At 33.7% G+C, this 22,773-nt stretch overlaps 2 protein-coding genes across 2 annotated transcripts; both read left to right on the top strand.

Moving 5' to 3' along the window:
- The first annotated feature begins 905 nt into the window (after nucleotides 1–905).
- Nucleotides 906–21,586, top strand: LOC130896865 (sodium channel protein Nach-like). Its single transcript, XM_057805229.1, has 10 exons — nucleotides 906–997; nucleotides 7,482–7,688; nucleotides 9,141–9,455; nucleotides 11,078–11,204; nucleotides 13,120–13,399; nucleotides 15,292–15,354; nucleotides 16,287–16,458; nucleotides 19,671–19,777; nucleotides 20,989–21,146; nucleotides 21,479–21,586. Exons 1-10 carry the CDS (start codon nucleotides 906–908, stop codon nucleotides 21,584–21,586), a joined length of 1,629 nt encoding a protein of 542 aa, XP_057661212.1.
- On the top strand, nucleotides 21,488–22,479 carry LOC130896328 (MICOS complex subunit MIC19). Its single transcript, XM_057804337.1, has 3 exons — nucleotides 21,488–21,712; nucleotides 21,850–22,076; nucleotides 22,215–22,479. Exons 1-3 carry the CDS (start codon nucleotides 21,604–21,606, stop codon nucleotides 22,407–22,409), a joined length of 531 nt encoding a protein of 176 aa, XP_057660320.1. The 5' UTR covers nucleotides 21,488–21,603; the 3' UTR covers nucleotides 22,410–22,479.
- Nucleotides 22,480–22,773: the final 294 nt, after the last annotated feature.

Below are 22,773 nucleotides of genomic sequence, written 5' to 3'. Positions count from 1 at the left end.
ACTCAAACAATTTATCACAATTAAAAGAATAAATATAAAATCTCGCAACTTCAGACCACCATTTTGTTTAAAGCTAGCCGTACTCAGTGTTAAGCTTAGAACATAAAGTAGTACCACTCTAAATTCTAAGGTGTTAAGGTACTCGAACTGTTTCTTGTCAATTATTTTTCCAAATTTTGATATCTAACCACTATTTTAAGCGATTACATCGATAATTTTTGAACACATCCAATAGAAAAACTCGTGAAAACTCAAACAATCCATCACAATTAAAAGAATAAATATAAAATCTCGCAACTTCAGACCACCATTTTGTTTAAAGCTAGCCGTACTCAGTGTTAAGCTTAGAACATAAAGTAGTACCACTCTAAATTCTAAGATGTTTAGGCACTCGAACTGTTTTTTGTCAATTATTTTTCCAAATTTTTATATCTAACCACTATTTTAAGCGATTAGATCGATAATGAATTGTAATTATTTATTGAAAATATATACAGGAGGTATTAAAACACTTCTAATTGATCTGCATACTGTCGAACAAAAATTGAAATGTAGAAGTATTTGGTTAGTCTACAACTTATCAAATAAAATTAAAGAAGAAATCATAGTAAACGTTCGAAGTGGGCACCTTGGACTTCTACACACTTCCGGAGTCTACGAAATATATTTATTTGAGCTTCGTCTTCCTGAAAACACTGTAGTACTAATGAATAAAATTATAATTTCTTGTTCCTATACTCAAAATAAAGAATACGGTGAACTATATTATCGATTTCATAATAAAAAACGCCATAAATTGCTTTAAATGTAAATGAAATACGATTTAATGTTCTAAATGTGAATAGAAATTCTACGAATATTAATAACAGATTACAGGAAACTATATTTTTGTATTACCGTGAACAATGTTTAAAACGGAAATAAAACAATTCTGCTTAAGCACGGCTTTACATGGATACAAATTCATAGTTCTTCCAAAAAGAACATTTTTAGAAAGGTGAGTTTCAGTAATTCAGTTTTGTATCAGACATTTATATGTGTCATCTTTAAAATTACGTGAAACTATACAGAAAAAATTATCATAAGACAATAAAAGCTGCCAAAGATACTTATTATAACAGGAGATTCGCCAATTCTCGTAATGTTTCTAAAGAAACATGGTCTTCATCTCTGCTTCACTTGATAACCTCAATAATTACTTTGTGAATGTAACCAAAAATTTATCAAATTATTTAACTTGCACAGTTTCTTCTTAATGCCCGTAGTTTTAGCAGAGCTTCGCAGTGCAATTGATGAAATCAAAAATAAATACTCATCTGGAGCTGATGGACTTACATCAAAAATGTTCATTCATTCCACTGCAAAAACACAACAACAACAACAGAATTAGTTAAGAGCTCAATATTTTACAATGCAAAAAAATGCACAATCACTTGACAATTGAAATCAAATCGATATCATCTTTTCCCACATTTCACAATAATTTGATGACAATTTATTGGAAAGTGCCTTCTACTCGGTAAACGATATCTAATCTAATAATAAAATTTAATTCCGTAATAGAAAACATTTCTTTTATATAGAATTTCATTTAATTATTCAAAATAATTGCCTCCTATGGCGATATAACGCGCTCATATAATTTTTTGATGATGTATAATATGATTTGTGCTTAACCTCAAATTAGGTTCCAGTTTCTGTGTTAACATCTTCATTGGCGCGATGTTTCTGTTCAACGAGCAGCCTTTTGGATTTAAGAATAGGAAAAATTCGTCAGGCGATAGATCTAGAGAATATAGTGGATATGGAAGCCTAATCCATGCAACTTTGTCAACGTTTTCATTGATTACCAGGACGTTGGATTGTCTTGATGAAGCAGCACTTTCATCTTCTTCTTCTTCTTCTTCTTTAAAGAGAGCAGTTTTCGGCAATTTCCTCCTTCAAAAAGCCAATAACGCAACGCAATAATTGCCATTTAAGGTTTTTATAGTCGATGAATATAACTATCGATTGAACTCAAATATTCATTCTGAACATATCCAACACATTTCTTTGATATCTTCAGGTTCTCAGCTTCACTTTAGGATTGTAAGAAACTATTTTGTGGAAATTGTTTATGGCTTTGTCCACGGTGGTGATTTCGCCTTGTTTAAACTTAGCAAACTACTTCTCAACGGTTGATTTTTCAAGAAAAAAGTCCTAATTATGTTTATCAAGTGAAGCCTTGTCTTCAATTTTTTTGCGAAATAAAATTTTTCATAAAAACAAAATTTGTTTTAAACCATTTTTTTCAAACTAACAAAAGTTGCTTCGCTCGAAATGCTATAACTTGACGAGTAATAGTATGACAGCTGTCAAGTTTATACACGTAACTTACGAAAGCTGGAGCTAACTAAAAATCATCTGCAGTAGTGCCATCTAAGTGTCAGCCTATGAATTTTTAAGGTTACCTGATAGAAATAAAAAATATGTAGATGATAAAGATAATTATCTTCTTCTTCTTCTTCTTCTTCTTGTAGTAGGACGAGGTCCTGTCAGGTCTGTCATCTGCCCTCTTGTGACGCCGATGTCCAGCTATCGTACCAGCGTTTTGGGGGCCTACCGATTGGGCGTCTTGTGTCTGGTTTCTGTGTTTCGGCCCATTTGGCAATCCGTTCTGGAGCCATTCGTTCTACATGGTCTCTCCATTGTCGGCGTCTTGCTCTTACCCATCTAACGACATCTTGTACTCCCAGTTCTCTTAACGTATCTGTGTTGGGTATTTTATCGTGGAGTGTGGTACCCTTTATTGTTCGTAATATCTTCATCTCTGCTGTTCTCATTTTTCTCTTTGTATGTGTTGTGTCTGCCCTTGTTTCTGCGGCATAAGTTAGTATGGGTCTGAGACAGGTCTTGTAGATTCGCGTCTTACTTTCTATGCTCATATATTTATTTCTCCATATAATGTCCCGTAAATATCCCGATATTCTCGTTGCTTTCTTGATCTGCTTATCTACCTCGTCCGTTATGTTTCTGCTGCTCGTTGTTTCTACGCCCAAGTAGTTGAAATTCATTACTTGATCTATATTGCGCTACTAATACTACCAACTTGCATCTTATTGGGTCTTTGGATATTACCATGCTTTGTGTTTTCTCGCATGAGATTTGCATGTTAAGTCTCTGTGCCGTCAGGTTAAATTTATGAAGGAGGCGTTGTAGATCGTCTTCATTTTCAGCTATAAGTACTGCGTCATCTGCGTAGCAAAGGATTCTCAGGCGACGGTTATTTATTTCGAATCCTGCATTAACTTCGTTTACGCTGTCAATTATTTGGTCCATTATTACGTTGAAAAGGCATGGGCTGAGGCTATCTCCCTGTCTTATGCCGGATGAGACTTTGAGTTCTCTTGTTAGCCCACAGTCTGTTTTTATTCTTGTTTTGGTGTTGATGTTAAGTTGCCTTACTAGATTTGTATAATGCTTCTTGACGCCTTTTTGGTTTAGTCGGTGGATTACATCGTTGAGTTTTACTCTATCGAATGCTTGCTTTAGATCTACGAAACATGTGTACATGGGTTTATTGTATTCTATGGATTTCTCTATCAACTGGCGTAATATAAATATTGCGTCTATAGTGGATCTGTTTGGGCGGAAGCCTTGTTGCTCTTCTGAGATGCCTACCTTAGCAGTTATCTTATTTGCAAGTATCTTGGTAAATAACTTTAACACACTACTAAGTAGCGTTATGCCTCTGTAATTCTTCGGATCTGATTTTAAACCTTTCTTGTATATAGGTATAGTTATACTAGTTCTCCATTCTTCGGGTATTACTCCAGTTCTTTCTATTTTATTGTACAGTTTTATTAATTCTTTTTCGATTTCTGGGCCCCCGTTCTTCAGTAGTTCATTTGGGATATTGTCTGTACCTGGTGATTTTCTATTCTTTAGTTTCTTTATGTTTGTTTGTACTTCTTCTAATGTGATGGTTTCTTCCTGTTCGTTTGGGGATGGCGAGTTTGCGACTTCTTCTTCGTCCCTGCTTCCGTTGTTATCATATAGGATCTCAAAATGTGCTGCCCATGTTTCCTGATTTATAACATTTATCACTACCTCCTCGTTGATTGGTTTCTTCCTTTTTCGTATCATGTTCCATATTTTTTTCTGGCCTCCGCACAAATCATGTTCCATTTCCACTGAGAAATTTTCCCAGTATGTTTTTTTCAGTTCTTTTATTGTGTTGGTTGTTCTATTTCTCACTCTTTTATAGACTTCGTATTCTTCCTGTGTTCTATTGGTAATGTATTTTATGTACGCTTTCTTTTTTTCATTTGTCAGTTCCTTAATTTCTAGAGTGAACCAGGGTTTATTGTGTGTTCTATTCGTGTCTATTGTTCTTTCTCCTAGGGATTCCTTTGCGCTGTTCTTTATGTTATTCTTTAGTTTCTCCCAGGCGGCTTCTACGTTGTCGGTTTCTTTTATAGGGTTTTGGACAATTTTTTCGCAGAGTCTGTTTTGATAGAGGTATTTAATGCTTTCATCCTTAAGCGACTCTATATTAAATTTTGATACGTAGTTGGGTGTTTTTCTTTTCTTTATTATGTGGGATACGCGGTATTTACACAATACTAAACCGTGTTGTGTGCCGATATTTGCCGATGTTAATACCCGTACGTCAAGTATCTGGGAGGGGTGGACTTTCCTGTTTGTAATTATGTAGTCAATAGTTGAATTTTGGCCTCTCGTGTTAGCGAAGGTGTACTTTTGTTGTTTCTTATGATCAAAATATGTGTTGTTGATACGTAATTCGTTGAGGGCGCATACATCTATCAATATATCTCCGTTATCATTCACTGCTTCTTCGTTGAAACTATGCATGATTCCTGGGATAACTGTGTTTCCAATTCTTGAGTTAAAGTCGCCCATAATAAACACTTTGTCTTTCTTTGTCTTTCAGTTCTGTGAGCGTTTTTCCTTTTTACGAGGGGCAGGTTGCTGGCCTCACCCCTTAACCCTCCTCCTTTATCCGGGCTTGGGACCGGCAGTGATAGTCAATGGGCTACTCAATCCACCCATCAACCACCCTAGGCGGAGTTAAAGATAATTATAATAATAAATAATAATATATAATAATCTCTCACTATAATATGTTTATTTTCAATTAATCTTGAAGAATTATACAAAAATTAGGGACAAAATACAAAAAAAATTAAAAGTCTGCTAAAATTGAATAAGCGTAGTATCTTCTGAAGCTGTTATAACTTGCGTTAGTCGAGGTTAACTTCTAAGCTTATAAGTTTTGGAAAGTGTTCGCAGTTCAAAAGAGCAGCGTGATCTATTTCTTGCTTATTCGGACAAATACAAGTTGCCAAAGTTATTTTTAAATATCATTTTAAATGTGCTATATTGGATATAAATCAAGTTTACTATTGGCTATTTTAAGATAAACATATCAATTGCTATAAAGTAATCCATAGCAGCCATCACAATATTGTGAAAGAAAATGGACGCATCTCCCAAAAAAGACACAAAGACAAATCTATGTTAATCTATATGGTAAATAGATGACCTTCAAAAAGGTCAAGTATTCATAAACAGATACTCAAACACAATAATTCGTTAAAATAAAAAAAATCCCTGTATAATTTAAATGGGAAATCAAAAATCACGATGCGGCAACTCTAAATATTGATATTAAGAGTTCATAATTTACCAGAATTTTCTTTCGTTTTCTTGGACGATATTTTCGTAGTAGCTAAAAAAAATTGGCAGATTACGAGGCTGCTATTGAAGTTCTGAGATATGGCAACACTGATTTTGCTATTGGTGAACGTATTCAGAGCATGTTGTCATTTTTTATGGCTTTCAATGTGGATTAAACCAATATCGGTATGCCGATCAACTCGCTTCGACTTTTGGTGATGAAGCACCATCTTGACCCAATGTGTTTCGTTGATCTTCCGAATTCATTCGTGGTCGCACTTCACTACAGGATGAGTTTCGTGAGTCGTCCAAAATCGACTGTTGTGTCATACTTGGGCATCAGTTCCACTCGCATATTGCATGAATAATTGGCTGTAAAAAGATAAAAAGATTTGTTCATGTTTATTACCGCATAATTTGACAATCACTTTGAAAAAAGCAAGTGTCTATTGGTGCAAACAAAGACGAGCCAAATACAACAAATGGTCGCCTGTTTTGTGTTCGGAATAACAGTACATGTCACCACCGTTCCATTGGAGCAACGTAGAAGGTCAATTCTAAATGATACTCCACCATATGTTTACCAAAAGTGTTCGAAAACATCAGGGAAACCAATCACAGAAGACGAATTATTCTTCACTACTACAATGCAAGCTCTCCACATCAGCACAAACGAAAACGTTTTTGAACGGTCAAAACATCGAATTTATGGGTCATCCGCCGTGCAGTTCTTGTTTTGTACCCAATGATTTCATCTTATTTTCGGCAAGTTAAAAATAAATTGCGAGGTCAACGTTTTTCTGCACTTGAAGAAGCGATTGCCTCAATGCTTCGACAATTGGTTCAAACGCACGCAAAAATGTATTGATCTCAATGGAGAACATTTTGGAAAACAAATAAGGCATACACAATTATAAATATCTACTTTTATTTGTCTATCTCAAAAGTTAAGTAGCAACCGTCATATAATAACTATTACAATAATTATCTTTCTTCATTCGGCAACATCAGCTGGTTGTGGAGAACATTTATGAATTCCTAGAAGCAGAAATGACACAGCGTCATGTCGATACAAACAAGGTTACTAGAATAATAGAAGGTTTGTGACAATAACAAGATGTGCAGAAGACAAGTGACGTGAGAATGACAACAACGCTAGCATCTAGATCAGCAAGATATAACACACATCCTCATAACTCGAACATAATGTTAGTGAGGTTCTATTTAACATAAAAATATAGAAAATGTAAACATAATGACGTAGCTGGTGTTCTAGCACCTTCTAATATTCTAGTAACTTTGGATACAAACAAAATATTTTATTATTGACATTTGTATGTCTTAGAAACATTCAAAGAATTTTTAACACCCGAAAAAATAATTATTTTGATCTCAATTTCTAGGAAATTTCATGTAGTTTTGTGAAATAATAGTTGTTTTAATAAAACAAACTTCGAAATTAATCGAATGTAAGAAAGTGTGGAATTCCGGATTCTCACGGTAATGCTCCGGGTTACTAAAATTGAGATTAGCACCTCACACGCACACTATAAACAAATACACCGGCTATACCATTATATGCGAGGTAAACTGTATAAGGTTACCGGGTATTCCATACATAATCTGATCTCATTTAAGTTAGTCATGTTAAATCTACTTCTTAGTCTAAATGAACTTAGCCTCTTATTGTCCTCCATATAGGTTAAAGGGCAACAGTCGTTTCGATCGACTCACTTCATTGTCATCATCACAAATCTTTAATTGAATTTAAATAAAGAAGCTTAAGCTATTTTTTTTTTCAGATGTTTTTGGATAACTATTTGCTTATTAGCATTATCAACTGCTTTAACGTTATTTTCGTTAGCCTACACTAATGTTCAAAATTACCCTATGATCACAGTTACAGACAGCAATAATTATCCTATTTGGCATTACGACTTTCCTGCTGTTACAATTTGTAATCATAATAAAATATCGAAAAAGAAAGCAACTATATTAGCTAAAAAATTGTAAGTATACATAACTCTTCTTGATTTTATCGTAAAACTGATTTTCTTTTACTTGATTCGTCCTTATGTCTATTTAGAACTCCGTCTTGAATTCAACGTATTTCTCTCAAGCTCAAATAATACCTATATTGCCTGTATCTTGTCTATCCCATATCTTCTCAATCTCTTATTGATGTTTTCTGATTCTCCAGCCGTTCTTTCTTCACTCATTTTCATTTACTACATACCAATTTAGTTTTGTTTTGGAGTACAGATAAAATAGTATGAACATTTTGACCTTTAAACTGCATTAAGCATTTTCGTTTCAAGAATATCCAGACAACCGCGAACATAATAATAAGGAAGACCTATAAAAAGGAAAAGATCCAGGAAAATAAAAAAAAAGTAATAGAAGAAGATAATAAAATAAAATAAATGAAGTGAATGTAGGAACGTTAGGAGAAGCGTATTAATCTGGATGGAGAATATTCCAAAAAACAATCAAACTTAATATAAATAGCTCTCTCAACATTTTTCTTCGCAAGATTTTTTTCTCCACTCTTGCTCTAAAGGAATATCCATACTGATATCAGACTTTCGTCATTATTTTTTTCATAGATAAATAATACTCGTATTATATTTTTACTATGTTGAATTTCGTTTTTCTTTCCTACTCCAACAAGGACAACCATGAGGACGTTTTTTCGCGCTAGCTTCATATCAAGTTACATCCCTAACTAGAGAAACTTTTGAGTCAGCTTTATCAGTAAAATTGGAAGAAGACCCAGCTAAGGAGCTGAATCCTATCGCCCCACAGTCTATCATTCTTCTTTTTTATAAATATGTAACAGTCGTATCTTTAGTATAAGCTAGATAAAATTTCTCATTTTCTAGTCTAAAAGGGACTACCAAAACTTTTGAGGAGGTTTTTTCGCGCTAGCTTCATATGTAGTTACATCCCTGAGTCCAGGAGACGTTTGAATTAGCTTTATTAAGGCAGGGAGAAGACCCAGCTCAGAAGTTAAATTGTATAGTCCCATGAATCTATCGGCCTTATTTTTCAATGTATTTTTTCTTTACGATTGAATTTGTTTTTCATAAATTTATTGTATTCTTCAATTTTTATTAATCGTTAATATAAATTATTTTGTCACTTTTATTCTCTTTGCTATATTAGCTTTTTTGGATTTCATGTTTCTTCATATACTTTTTCACTTGGTATCTTTGGGTTTTAAAAATTTTAGCTATTTAGTAGATTTATTTACCAGCAGTTATTTCGTTGTTTCCAGTGTATTCTGTTTAATTATTTATTCTCTATCCACTTTTCTACATTTGTACTGGCCTCTACCCCATTTTGTATTCTTCTACATACCACTTAAATTAGATAGAAAAATCTTCTTATGACTTCGGTGTCTATTTAGAAATTATATTTCAGGTATTAGAAAATCTCTATTGACTAACGGATTTTTTCAGAACACAAAAATATAATATTGACCAAGAAGAAGTTACCCAACACATCAAACTACTTTATTATCTTTATGAGTATAAGACCCATACCAAAATACCATTAGCCAACTTAACAAACTTTCAGTATATTCTTGATTCGAATAATATTGTGATAAATAAAGAACTTTCCGATTTAGCTCCAACTTGTGAGGATTTCTTAGTAAAGTGTATATGGAAAGGGGAATCGCAAAGGTGTGGAAATGTTTTCCAAAGAATTTCTACTTCGAATGGATATTGTTGCAGCTTTAACCTTCACGCTTTAAGAAATAGTACTATTGCTAGGTAAGTATGAACTTTGATGATTATGATTTTATGGAAAATATGAAACCTTTCTGGAACACAGGAAACAAGAAGTTCTACAAAATTTTAATAAAAACACTTCAATTTTGATTGGGACGTAGATACATTTCATAATATCATATTCCAGATTTCAACTCCTATTTTTAGTAAGTCTTGATCTAAGAATTATCAACTACTGACTAATGAGACAGTTTATTGTTAGCAAAATCCTAAATTGTCGTGAGAAAATAACACAAAACCAAAAAAAGTGGTATTAAAAACAAAAGGTACAAAGTACAACGTCCATAAAATAAAGCTGTTGTGGATTGCTGTAACCACTTGGATAAACAAAGTCCTAAGAAAGGAAAAATGAAATAGTCAAGTTTAGAAAAAGATTTATTAGCACAAGCAGTGAAACACTACTCCCAGATACTCATTCTCCATAAGTACGAAAAGGCACATCTAGGATCTTCTATCTATTTACGACAGTAAGGATCAAATGAGATTTTAAGCTGTACAAATCTCCAGTAAAAAACGGAAACTAACTGACTTTACTCCAAAAGGAACTGCCTTAGTTATGAGGAGGCTTTTTCGCAGAAGGTTAGGTGCTTGAGTCTTGGAGAGGCGTTAATATTAGCTTCTTAAGGTGAAGAAAAGACCCAGGTCAGATCATCCCTTCGGACTTTCGTCCTTCTCCTCGAAATCAATAAAAATATAAATGATCCGCTTAGAAGAAAACTTAGTAAGTTCTCTTCACACCAACATGGTATATCGGCTACTTCTGCTCTAGGTAGTTTAACCAGGAAACTAGAAAAAGCTATAGAATAATAAGAAATAGGACGATGTAGTTTGAAGGTATCTTTCCAAATACACCAACACACGCCATCGAACAATCCTGGATAATTCTATTAGCAACATCAATTTAAATGATAAAGCAATAACTGTAAAGTGAAGACACGGACACGTACAACGCAATCAGTCGATCAGCTGCTTAGAAAGCCCATCAATGCTGAATATATCGTATCAAATGCAATTTGTCCTAACAATTGCAGTAATTTGATTCCGTTTATTCTGTGGAGCTTCATAACATACTTGGAGTACTATCTACTACCTTTCAAGTCAGATATTAAATATCTTGTGGTGACCTTCGATCAGAGACTGACAAAACCAGAAGATGTAAGTCTCATAGGCTTCAAACAGGTAGTTCACTCTGTAAAGTCCTCTGAGTCCTAGATCAAAGTATTCTAATCCAAGTTGTCTCCTATGTATTTGGAAAAACGTTGAGCGATTTATGAAGGAAACCTATTCACATATCATCGTTATTGTTTATTGTCGATAAGCATTTAATGATGTTACAATAGGAATAAACTTTTGAGCTGCTGTGAAAATATATCTTGTTTTAGGATTAACTTAACTGAAATAGGGTTAGTAATTATTAATATAATAAAACTAATGTTTTGTACGACAATTTTCTTTCAGATCTGTATGGATAAAACTAGAAAGAAATTATAATCAACTTTTCTTCAGTTTTTTCAACTATGATTAATTTTATATTGTTTTAAATACATCATCTCTTATCAGTTTTTGATTATTGAAACATTATTCTACTATTTGCTCTATTTTAGAAAAGATAAATACCAGAAGAATCCCAGACGGGTGTCAGGCTGCACCCACGAAACTGGATTGGAATTACTGGTTAATAACGAACCAAAAGATTATTTTGCATCTAGTTTTCCCGCATATGGAGTAGATGTAAGTTAAAAAAAACATTAAATCGCCTCAAATATTTTTTACAGTTACTTAAAAGGAATATATTTTGATTCCTAATATTCTAATTTAATTTAAAAAAAGCTCACTATATTATCATGTAAAAGTGAAATTTTTTTCCACAAATACGTAAATACTTTGGAGGCTTGATATGAAGCATTAGCCGGAAAGTTGACTAACACCCCTGAGGCCTGGCCACGTCATCTAATTCTTGGACAGCTTCCTAATCCTCCACTCTCGAATTTCTAATTGAATTTAGATAGATAATGGAAATTAAAACGACTGTTTTTCTACCAGACGCCAACTTTCTGTTGTGAGTTTTTTTAAATTATAAATTTTTGTGGGACCGTCAAGAAACGTATGTTATGGTGATTAAAACTTTGAAGAAACTGTGATGCAGTGATTAGATGAAGCCGAATCATGTGATATAGATGAAAAACTAGAAAATTAGTATTAGCAATCCACGTGACAGTGCCTCTGAAGTTTCAGAAAACAAGGAAGAAGACACTGCTATTTAAAACAGGGCCTTGAAACTAATGAAATGATGAAAAAATACAGATCTCTTTGCGACGATATATTTCGACCAATGATTTTATGATTTTCCGTTTTTTATCAGCTTAGAGGTTTGACACACCCGATATTAGAGATACTTGCAATATCCTGCAACTGCAATTCTATTAATTTGTAATAAATTTATTGAAAATCATCAAAATGTATATGGATTGGGATAATCAGTGACAATATAAGAAGTGCTAGTTACCTCTAGATTCAAAATGTACATGCCGCAGAAGCCATGCAAATATGGCATCATGATGAGTAAATACTTTCAAAATTTTAGTTTTCTTCCTAGTACCCAAAGAAACGTCATAGTTTGCGGCATTAGCACCACCCAAACGACAGGCAAAGTTTTTAAACGGTTTAGTAAAAATATTTTTTCATATTCTTCACATGGAATCGTTAGGTTTTCTGCGCTCTTTCCATAACCTGGTGAATTTACTTACAGCAAAAAACATTCTACACACATTTAAAACATCTCACTGGTTCTTCGATCCACGATCTATCAACAAACGCGCAATGAAGCAATACCACGCCAGAAGAAACCCCTTCTAAAATCCACTACAGTCCCAGCTCTGCAGAGGAAAAGTTTTCCTATATCATAATCTAGTCGCTAGAAAGCAAACTTTACTTTGATTTGAAATCACGAGAAATAAAACTGAAGTTTTACATAGTTATAGTAATTTTCATGGTATTTCATGGTTAAGTACCAAAACAAATATTCAACTATTCATGTAATCAAAGTAGGTGTTCCCCAAGGTAGCGTTTTGCGTCCACTACTATATGCAACTCGCTGTTTTACTAGCTTCACACCGAAATCATAAAACTGCATCACAAAGATGCTCAACTCAATACAGAAGAAAGCAGTTCGACTTATAGGGGATCTAGACTTGACATTAAATTTGACATGACTCTGTTTTACGGATATACCACAGCAAATGCTCTTCCGGATATCTGATATAATCCCGCCTAGAACAGTTTTCGCAAGACAGGCAAGACGTGAGTCATGAACACTGAGTCCGCCTATAGACACACAGAACTTCAATTTATCGGAATTCATTTATTTAGAGATGTGGAATCAGTTACCAAGACATGTCTTTTCCGAGCACTAAAACCTACAGAAGTTCTAGATCAATATCTACAGACATCTCTACTCGGTAGACACCGCTCGAATTACTTGAGTGTGCTTGCTTTTGACATAAAAAAATATGAAATAATCATTTGATTAATGTGAAAGTCGAGTTCCCTTTATGTAACTGACGTATAGAAAAAAAAAACATGTTTGAAACTCCATATTTATGTAGTGCTAGTTTTGCCCAAACATCACTTATTTTGAGTATTGTAGGTTTTAATTCATAGTCCTTATACTATCCCAGATTGGAATTTACAAAATAATCTGATACAAATGAAAACAGTGAATTTTCTTGGTTTAACTCCGAGTTTAACTTATTGTACTAAAGAAGTCCTTGATACTTCCGTAGAAAAAAGAAAATGCTGGTATTCCCACGAAAGAAATTTGATCTATTATAAGAGATACAATTTCAATAACTGTATGGTTGAATGTCGAATGAATTTAACAATACAATTATGTCACTGCGTGCCATTCTTTTTCATACCTAATGAAAGTAAGTTATTTGTTTTGGGTACTATTATTTTGCTTAGAATTGAGCTTATTAAATATTTCTACAACTTCAATATAAACGGAACTAGACCGAAAACTGATCATTTTAACGCCACCCCACTGAGATTATTTCCACTATCCTGAGATCCAAATGAAATAATCAACGTATTGACACAAATCTTCAAAGACATTTTCGATATTATCTATTTTGATCTTAAAAATATTTACAATATATTATTAATAACTTTAACATGAACTAAGAAATTAAATTAATCAAAATTTCTAACAATTATAAATTTGACAAATATAATGTTTCTATAATAAAACATCAATTTAAGAAACTTCAGTATACCTCACCTCGGATCCTGATGAAATTTCAATTGTATAATATAATGTATAATGTAAGAGAGTCAAAGAATGAAGATATATTGCACTCAAAACGTTCGAATAGTAGTGAAAATTCTAGAAAATTATTTATACCATTATTATTCATTCAATCTTATACAGGGTGAATGAAAATACTAATACATTATTTTCTCAGTTTTTTTACATCAAAGCATTTTGGAGCTCCCAGTGGGATTGCAAATAATATAAAATTTTGACGACTAATATCTCAAATTTTCAAATTGATATCTAAAAAAACAAAGTAGGTACTGAAGGGTATCACACTTATAAATCACCGTATATAATGCATAGAGGTGACTTATTAATGAAATTTGATCCAGCGGAAGTTTAAAATAAAGGAGATGTTAGATTTCCGAAATATTTTGAGCTTCATCCGAATATTTGGATTGAGCTGGATATGGAGATGGCAGCATCTCTTAGGTTCGGAGAGTGAACCATGTACAGCTCCCTCGGACAGTATATAAACGTTGCACATCAATGAAAATCTCATCGTCGGCGTTGCAGGCTTTCTGCGTTTTCTCTATAACCTGGTGAACCATTTCTCAAGCCAAATGACTAACGATAGGGTATAATACAGCCACAGATGTACCCGCACTTACTTGCCGCGAGAAACAAAATATATTACACTTTACAAAAAGCTGTTTGGTTCGTCGAGCCATTGATTTTTGTTCCCATTATTTATATATTATCATAATAATAAGTCTCTCTCTTTCTCTATGTGGAAATTTCATTTGCCTTCGACACATAACGCAAGAAGGAAGTTATAACTCGAAATTTGAATCCAAGAATCTTCTCTAGTTTAGGTTAGGTTAAATGTTGTGAGGTTAGGTTAGATGATTATGTGAGGTGAAATTAGGTTATGTAAGATATCGTTAAATTTGTGCCCTCGAATGCCCACCACTGGTACTTTATAGGTCGCTTTCATCGTCATCGGCAAAGAAAAACTTTTTTCTACATCAAACTCTCCAGGAATTGGGGCCCATCACCCCCTAACTGAGTAAATTCAAGCTTCCATATCTATGAATGTAGGCGTTTTCACAGTACCAAATTTAGTCAACTCCTTTCTCATTCAATTTAAATTATACATTTGAAATTTCATCACTGTCAGGGGTGGGAGGTGTACTGAAGTCTTACTATGGTTTTTTATCAAAATATTCTTTCGACTTTCTTGATTTAAATCATTTCTTGGAATTAGAATAGTCTCGGTAACCTTCAATTCTTTTCTGTCCAGCAAACCTTGTTTAGAGATATTTTCGTGAGTTTTATTGCTGTTATCAATAATCTCGTTGTTTTAGACCATAGCATTTCTTTCTTCTTAAGTAGTCAACAAATTCTAATTTATTATCAAGTTTTCGGTTAATGCGCCTCTCTTGTTCTTTTTGACATATTGTTCTCGAGCTTCTGCATTCTCCAGCAAGACTCTAATGGTGTTTTCAACATTCAAATTCCCTACATATTTTCGATAATATAATACTGATATCTATGTTCCAGATAACTATGCAACAGCTAGATTATGCAACTTGAAAGATGTTAAATGTTTAACATTAATAGCAGGTAAATCATCACAATCAGATCTAAATTACGACCAACAAACATATGAAAATTGTTATTTCAATTTTAAAATAGAAAGTAACATCACATAAATTATTCTATCTACAATTATCATACACACAAATGTCAGTACTGCAAATGAAAAGAGCTAAAGAGTCGAATAAAAAGGAGGTACAAGACAGTAACCAGCTACTTCGCAGACAAAATTCTTAAATATGACACAGTGAATGTCCCTAATGAATACTGGAGGGGTACTTCAAGGCTAAGTACTAGGTTCTTTCTTGTGAAACATCATGTATAATGGACTACTAAAACTGATACTACCGGAGGAGGTGAACTTCCTAGCATTCGTTAACGACATGGCTGAAGTAATTGTGTTGAAGCACCTAGAAGAGATTTGATACGGTCCTCGAACATATTTCTAGGTATATGGACTCATTTGGCCTGAAACTGAGGATGTGCTGCTAACCAGTGAAAAAATAGGAGACGATAGAGCTCCGATGTCTGAGAATGAAGAAAGATGCCAGACTAAAAAAGAAGCAGGCTCATCAGCGAAAAAGGATCTGGTGTGAGCAACATTTCATCTTGAAACTTACAAGGTCCAAAATAGAGAAGAAGAGTTCTGTCATTTGGGCGGATGCCTAACAGTCGCAGGAAACTGGAAGGAAGTTCACTTTAGCAGAATACCAAAACCTACATAAAAAAACACACACATACACATATTTTGACTTTGTTGTTAGAGTAATTGTGTGTATTTATTTCACTTTCGGCCTTTCCTGTGATGCAGCCGTGTTCAATTTTTATGTCAATCCACTACCAAAAAACACAGGGACTAGAATAAGTATTGGGATTTGTTCTTATCAAATTGGGTAGTTACGTTTTAATGGAAGAAAATTATATACATACAAGTTAAATAATTAATTATTGAATTATAGATATGGTGAAAAGCTCTGTGCCTGGATTTGTAGATTCGGGTAAATATCACATATCTGACATGGAGAGAGGAAATTGCAATTGTTTACCCGATTGTCAAACAATCGACTACACCATTGAAAGTTCTCAAGGAGTACTTTCCACGGAATTCTCCACGAATCATCTAAATGTATAGTAAGTAACTAACATATGAGACACTATGAAGTCATTTTAAATAATAATATATTATTTATAGTCATTTCCTCTCCCTCTTTACTAAGAGAAGGTTTATAATATCCAATAAGAGATTGATTCCGGTAACAAAGTTTGCTCTTGTGGATGGTGAAGAGTAAAATGGAAAAACTAGCTCCAGTTTTATAATCAGTGTACTTATTGAACTCTAAACAACTTAAACAACAGAAATAATATTAAAATTGTTTCCGAAAGCTTTTAATTTGAAATTCAATGTCCTGTTCAAAGTTTATTATCATGCAACTTTCTTGGAACCAAAACAACGTAATTTCTCAAATATTTCAAACTAAGCTCGTAATAAACTTGGTGATTTTCCAAAATCAAATATAAACAAATATTTCTAATCAAATGAGAAGAAACTGCGACTAGATTGTTGAAGAAGTCTATAGAAGTGAATATTTATAACGTACTCAATTTTCTGAGTAGTTGGACGTTTTAGAATGTCTCTGAACGTCAAAAACAGACGATAGTAATGGAAACAATCCTAAATTGATCCTAGTTGCCTATCATACGTGAACATTAAGAGTCGATTTGTGTAGTACCAAGTCCATAATTTGCATACTATGTACCTGTCTGCGTAAGAGCTCCTTTCCTATTACTCAAAGTAAAGTCCGCTTGAACTTAACAAGATTTCCAAATAAGAAAGGGGCTAAAGTTGAAAGGGATTAAACTAGACTTTACTTATAAGTGAAGAAGCGGTTAAAACAAAGCAGTCGAAGGTACTGAGCTAACTGATTGAAGAAGAATTCCAGCACAGCTTTTAACAATGGGAACAGGGTACGGAAAAGGTTTCTAGGCATGGCCAACATACCTAAAGTTTTTTATGTCTTTCTTCCGGTGATTCATCTCAATTTTTCCGCGATTTCTTATTACCCTTCAGCCGACAAAATAACAGTTTAAAATAGATTTTTTTGGTTTCTAAAATTACATTCCTCTATAGCTTCTCCACAAGGGAATGATTTTCCATGTTTTTGGAGCTACACGGAAGCTACGGATTCCAATTAAACTACACAACTAATATATCCTGTTTTACATATGATATAAATCCAAATTTTGTATACGAGTGTAACACACAAGTACTCGACGATATTTTTGCTACGTCGATTTGATGAACTACAATATTCAACGAAGGAACCAATTTTACAAATTATATATCAGGTCAAGTTATTACGAAATCAGAAGACATGTTATTGAAACTTTTGGCAATAGGAATAGAATCAATAACTCAGTATTGCTTTCAATGTTTGTTGTAACAATTCTTTTACTAGCGGTTATGCATCACAGATTACAATCTATTGTTTTCACACAAAACTGTAATTTTTACACAGAAGCGTCAATTTTTATTCTAGTTTCGCATTGTCAATGAAAATTTTAACTTTCTTAACAAAAATTATCTACATATTATGTAAAATGACTTTAAAGGCGGCTATAGACGTAACTGCAAGCTTGACAAGCATGCATGATCACGCTTTTTGTGCAAGCAAGCTTGAGCGTCTGTAGGAAAAATCTGCACAAGCTTTTAAATTGGAAAAGCTGCTTGATGTATGAATGAATTTTAAATATGCATGCTTGAGCAAACATACAAGCACGTCTGAACGTGTGTACTGAAAATGCAAAAGTTTGCACCATCGAACGTCAGTCCTGGAGTTTTTATTGTTAGCACCATGTCTAGTGATCTGAAAAAAAAGCAATCGGGAATTGTTAGAAGATTTTATTCGAGTGTCTCAAAGTCAACCGTGTCTGTGGCGTGTTAAATAAAGAGAGACAGCGTACAAAATACAGATTAATTGATGCCAATGCCGACAAGGAAGCAGTTGTGAAGAAGATAAATTCCTTTAGAACTAATCATAGAAGAGTAAAGAAAAAAGTTGAAGGATCTCTTCGTTCTGGAAGGGGTACATACGAAATATATAAGCCCTCCATTTGGTACTACCACCTATTTGATTTTCTGGGGGATCAAGAAACTCCGAGAAGCTCTGTGTCCAGCTTGAATGAGACCGAGGTGAGTTTTACTTTTGATACAAAAGTTCATATTATATAGTTTATTTTCATTTCATTTACATACAACTTGTATACAAACAGTTTTAGTTTTTGTTATGTACAAATTTTTCTTGCCAAGGCACTTGTCCTTCATTAGTAAAGTAGTTCATAAATTCCTGTCTTACTTGTTTAGCATCAAATATGGTATGTTTCCAGCTACATGTGAGTTTTATAGAAGTAACATAGGGGTATTCTCTGACGTTAGACCACTTCGGAATATGCCATTTTCTATTTCCTCTGAGTCTAAAGAATCAGTTGGAGCGTAGATGTATTTTACGGTCGACATTAAATAATTATGTAATGCACAAGCTGCATTTACTACTTTATCAATTTGCTCTGGGTTTAAATTGATGGCAGTATGGAACACTTTAAAGCGTACTGCTAAAATTCCTAAGACATTCTCGACAATTCGTCGTGCTCTCGATAGTCGATAGTTGTGAATTTTTTTTTTTTTTTTTTTTCATTACAGTTCATATCACTCTGTCTGCATGATTTTAGCATATCAGTCTTCACAGGAAAAGCATCGTCTGCAACGAATACGTACGGCAATATTCGTGAACTAATTAAGATTTCTTTTTCTTGCGGAATGTTTAATGATTTTTCGTGTAATCTTCTCCAAAATTCTGTATTATGAAGCACACCTCCATCGAATACTAGGCCATTTGTACCGAAATCAAACCAATAGTTGGCATCCACAATAGCAAGTAAAACCACACTGTGTTTATGTTTGTAAATAAAAATAAAAAGAACCAGTTCCGGTTGGAGGAATTATCTTAATGTGGGAATAAGTTTTTCTTCTCCTTAACCAGTCTTTACACCACACGCTACGTTTCTTTGTTTGCATTTTTTTATACACCAGTATACAAGCAACCAAAAAAAGAGCATCGTCGTCGTCAGAACTCGACATATTTGAAACACAAAGTGGCGCTTGTCCGATATGTTTGTACCGTGTGGTGGTGAAGTGAAAATGCGCTTGCTTGCACAAAAAGCTTGAACATGCAAGCTTATCAAGCTTGCAGTTACGTCTGTAGCCGCCTCGAGATAAAATTCAACTGAAATGGTTGAAAATCGTTGCTGCTTTATGTCGGAAGTTTATATAAAACGTTATTTTTCAGTACTGGAATGAAATTGGTGAATCATTCGGTTATAAGAATTTATTTTAACGATCTCGTCGGTACCAAAAACCGTACAGATGTACGATTCAATTGGCACTCGTTAATAGGTAATAGTGTTAATTTACAACCATATATGCAATGCTATCATTACTAACGTCATTGAGGGTTAGAAAGTGTCGTATTACACACCTCTACTTCCCGCCTTCAGTTCCGCCCTCTAAAATATTATGATCGTTAAAATTTTTGTCATCTATCGTAGATGAATATTTCTTATATTCAAAAAAAATAACACATCAACAAATATGATTATACCTATTTATAATACAACAAAGTACTTATTGAAATGGTTAAATTTGAATTATTATAAGAGTTTATAGAAATATTTAGGCCAGTACCAGCGCTGGCGTCAACAGCTGCTACTTCTTTGATCCACAAATTACTTTGCTGTTGAATGACTAAGGTTTGTGAACTACTTGCAACAGCTTCAGAAGTCATGGCACATTGGGACGGCATATGGCTGTTTTTGTTTTATTCTCCATTGAGACCTTCCGCCAGAGTACTAGATTTTCATCCTCCCAGCTTTTTAATTGGAGAACATGTGCACCGCTGTTGGCAAGCATGGAACAAAAACAGTGTCGTGAAGATGTTTCCATCGTTCATGAATGAAACGTGGGTTCATCACTTCACACCCTCAATACGAGAATAATCAAAACAATGTACTGGAAAGGGAGAACCGGCTCCAAAGAAAGCAAAGACCGTTTCATCTGCAGGCAAGGTCATAGCGTCGGTTTTTTGGGATGCGCGTGGGATAATTTTCATTGTCTATCTTGAAAAAGGAAAAACTATCAACGGCGAGTATTACGCGAACTTATTGCAACCTTTGAGCAAAGAAATAAAGCAAAAACAGCCAAATTTAGATAAGAAGTAAGTGTTGTTTTATCAAGACATTGCGCCTGCTCACACATAGTCAAATTATTGCTTTCTTCCATGCAAGTCAATCATCAATTTTTCCCTAGTAATAGCATATAGTTCGATACTGTTATTAGGAAATTGTAGTTACACCTCTAAGATATCTAAAAAATCTAGCGCAGCTCGATTTATACCTTCAACGACCTACTCATGTCTCAATAACCATAAATACTATTTAGGAGTGAGATAGAGTTATAGCCTTTTGTTGAGGTATAGAGCTGAACCTGTTGGCGGTGGAAAAAAATTATGAGGGCGTAACTCAACCTAGAGGTAGTGATTTTATGACGTAGTACCATCTTTTATTACAATTTATATGTATCAATCAAATCGGCATTTTTACTGATTTCAGCTTATTTTGGTGGACTTCTTGGACTCTCGATGGGATTTAGCCTCATTTCCGCAATGGAAATTGTTTATTTCTTCTCCACTAGAGTGTTGACAACGATCAAGAGAAAAAATAATTCTGAACAAAAGATTAATCCTCACCTTAAAAATAACAAAAACTCAGTTATTATTTTTTATTGAATTTTGTTTGTTGCTTAATATAACTACTTGTTTTATATCCCATTTATTTGTACCTAATTTTGGAATTCATTCGAGAAATTTAGTAAATCATACAATTTCCATAAATCATAATCAAATGTGACATCAAATTGAAGATCAATTTGATCGACTGTGGGTTTATTTCCACTGCTAGAGAATGATTGTAACCTCTCGTATACCAACCACAACTCTCCAACTGAATAGTATAATTCTGTGGTAAAACGGATAGCACTCACATTCTGCTCTCTCTATCCTTAATATTAACTCTATGTTAATCTGTCATCTTCTTTAAATAGTGTTCTGTGGTGATTTATATGTCATCCGGCTCGTGTGCCGTGATTGAAGTTTTTAATCATGGGAAAGTAACTTCTAAACAAAATTCTGTATGTACTTTATGTAGTTAAATAATAGAAAACAAATAATGGGTGCTTCATCGAGTGCAACTAGAAAATTAACTATAGAAAATGATGATCCTACAAGTGTCATCAAAGTTTCGGAAGAAGTAGTTGATAGACTTACAGGATCCCAAGGTAATGTTACATAAACTTGTTTTCCAATCGAATATTTTGTCAAATAACCAAGATTATCGACTTTTTGCTTCTATATTTGTACACAGAATCGTTTTTATAGTTTCTGTTATATTATTTTTAACTATATTTTTCGGTAGTAAAAAGTGAAAATGTAAAGCAACCACCTCCAATGCCACCACCTCACGGAGGTGCTGGTCCGTTTCCCATGTTTTGGCATGAACCGAGCTTAAATACTTATCAAGTTCGACAAGCTAGTACAGCGGAATTAAAAAAGAATGACGAATATTGGCAGCAAAGGCTGAAAAATTTAGAAGACAAACATAAAAAAATGAACGAAGTGCTAGATAAAGAGTATGAGAAAGCTGTAAGTACAACAGTATATTTTGTATTGTACTTTATTATAGCCTGATTGTTGTAAAATTCATCATATAATTATAACTGAAGAAGCAGGGTTCTATCGGATGAACTTTGATAACAAAACCAGAATTGTTTTTTTTTTCAGTTACAAGAAGTCTCTTCAAAAAATTTTGTAGGAAACGTACAGAATTTGCCTCCATGTAAAGATAGAGAACGTGCTGTTATGGAGTGCTATAAATGTAATCCAAATGAATCAATGAAATGTGCTAAAGTAGTTCAAGCCTTTCAAGAATGCGTTGATTTGAGGAGAAACTGCCTGCTTGCAAGTAAATATAATTAAAGGTATCATTCGTTTAGCTTGCATTTTAGATTGTTTAATTATAAATACAATAAATTTTGTTTACAATAAATTTTATTTCTTATTAAATAGACCTTCATAAGCTGTTTTATGAGTAACTCAAGCCTTAGGTTATTTCTCTATATTCATTAATAGAGTATATTTAAAATGTTAATATTATGAAACAAAGTTATCCAATGTGTCAGTATATTCGTGATACACCTACTAAAGAATTTGTGTTTCTATCAATATTTAGATTGAGATTCATGGGGGAGGTTTATGTATATTTATATATACTTGCTAGTGATGTGAAATGTCCAGTCATTTATAAGTTGGGGGCAAATGCCCGGGAATAAATTAATTGTAC

The sequence above is a fragment of the Diorhabda carinulata genome, chromosome 7 (genome assembly GCF_026250575.1).
Source record: "Diorhabda carinulata isolate Delta chromosome 7, icDioCari1.1, whole genome shotgun sequence".
Lineage (NCBI taxonomy): Eukaryota > Metazoa > Arthropoda > Insecta > Coleoptera > Chrysomelidae > Diorhabda > Diorhabda carinulata.
Note: the sequence above shows the minus strand (reverse complement) of the source record. Positions and strands in the feature narration are given on the sequence as shown.

What these genes read in the sequence shown, in the direction of transcription:
- LOC130896865 (XM_057805229.1), top strand. Translation starts at nt 906, where the DNA reads ATGTTTAAAACGGAAATAAAACAATTCTGCTTAAGCACGGCTTTACAT. An exon ending in AAAAGAACATTTTTAGAAAG is followed by an intron (nt 998 to 7,481) that starts GTGAGTTTCAGT and finishes TTTTTTTTTCAG; the next exon opens with ATGTTTTTGGATAACTATTT. An exon ending in CAATTGGCACTCGTTAATAG is followed by an intron (nt 19,778 to 20,988) that starts GTAATAGTGTTA and finishes TACTGATTTCAG; the next exon opens with CTTATTTTGGTGGACTTCTT.
- LOC130896328 (XM_057804337.1), top strand. Translation starts at nt 21,604, where the DNA reads ATGGGTGCTTCATCGAGTGCAACTAGAAAATTAACTATAGAAAATGAT. An exon ending in TAGACTTACAGGATCCCAAG is followed by an intron (nt 21,713 to 21,849) that starts GTAATGTTACAT and finishes ATTTTTCGGTAG; the next exon opens with TAAAAAGTGAAAATGTAAAG. An exon ending in ATAAAGAGTATGAGAAAGCT is followed by an intron (nt 22,077 to 22,214) that starts GTAAGTACAACA and finishes TTTTTTTTTCAG; the next exon opens with TTACAAGAAGTCTCTTCAAA.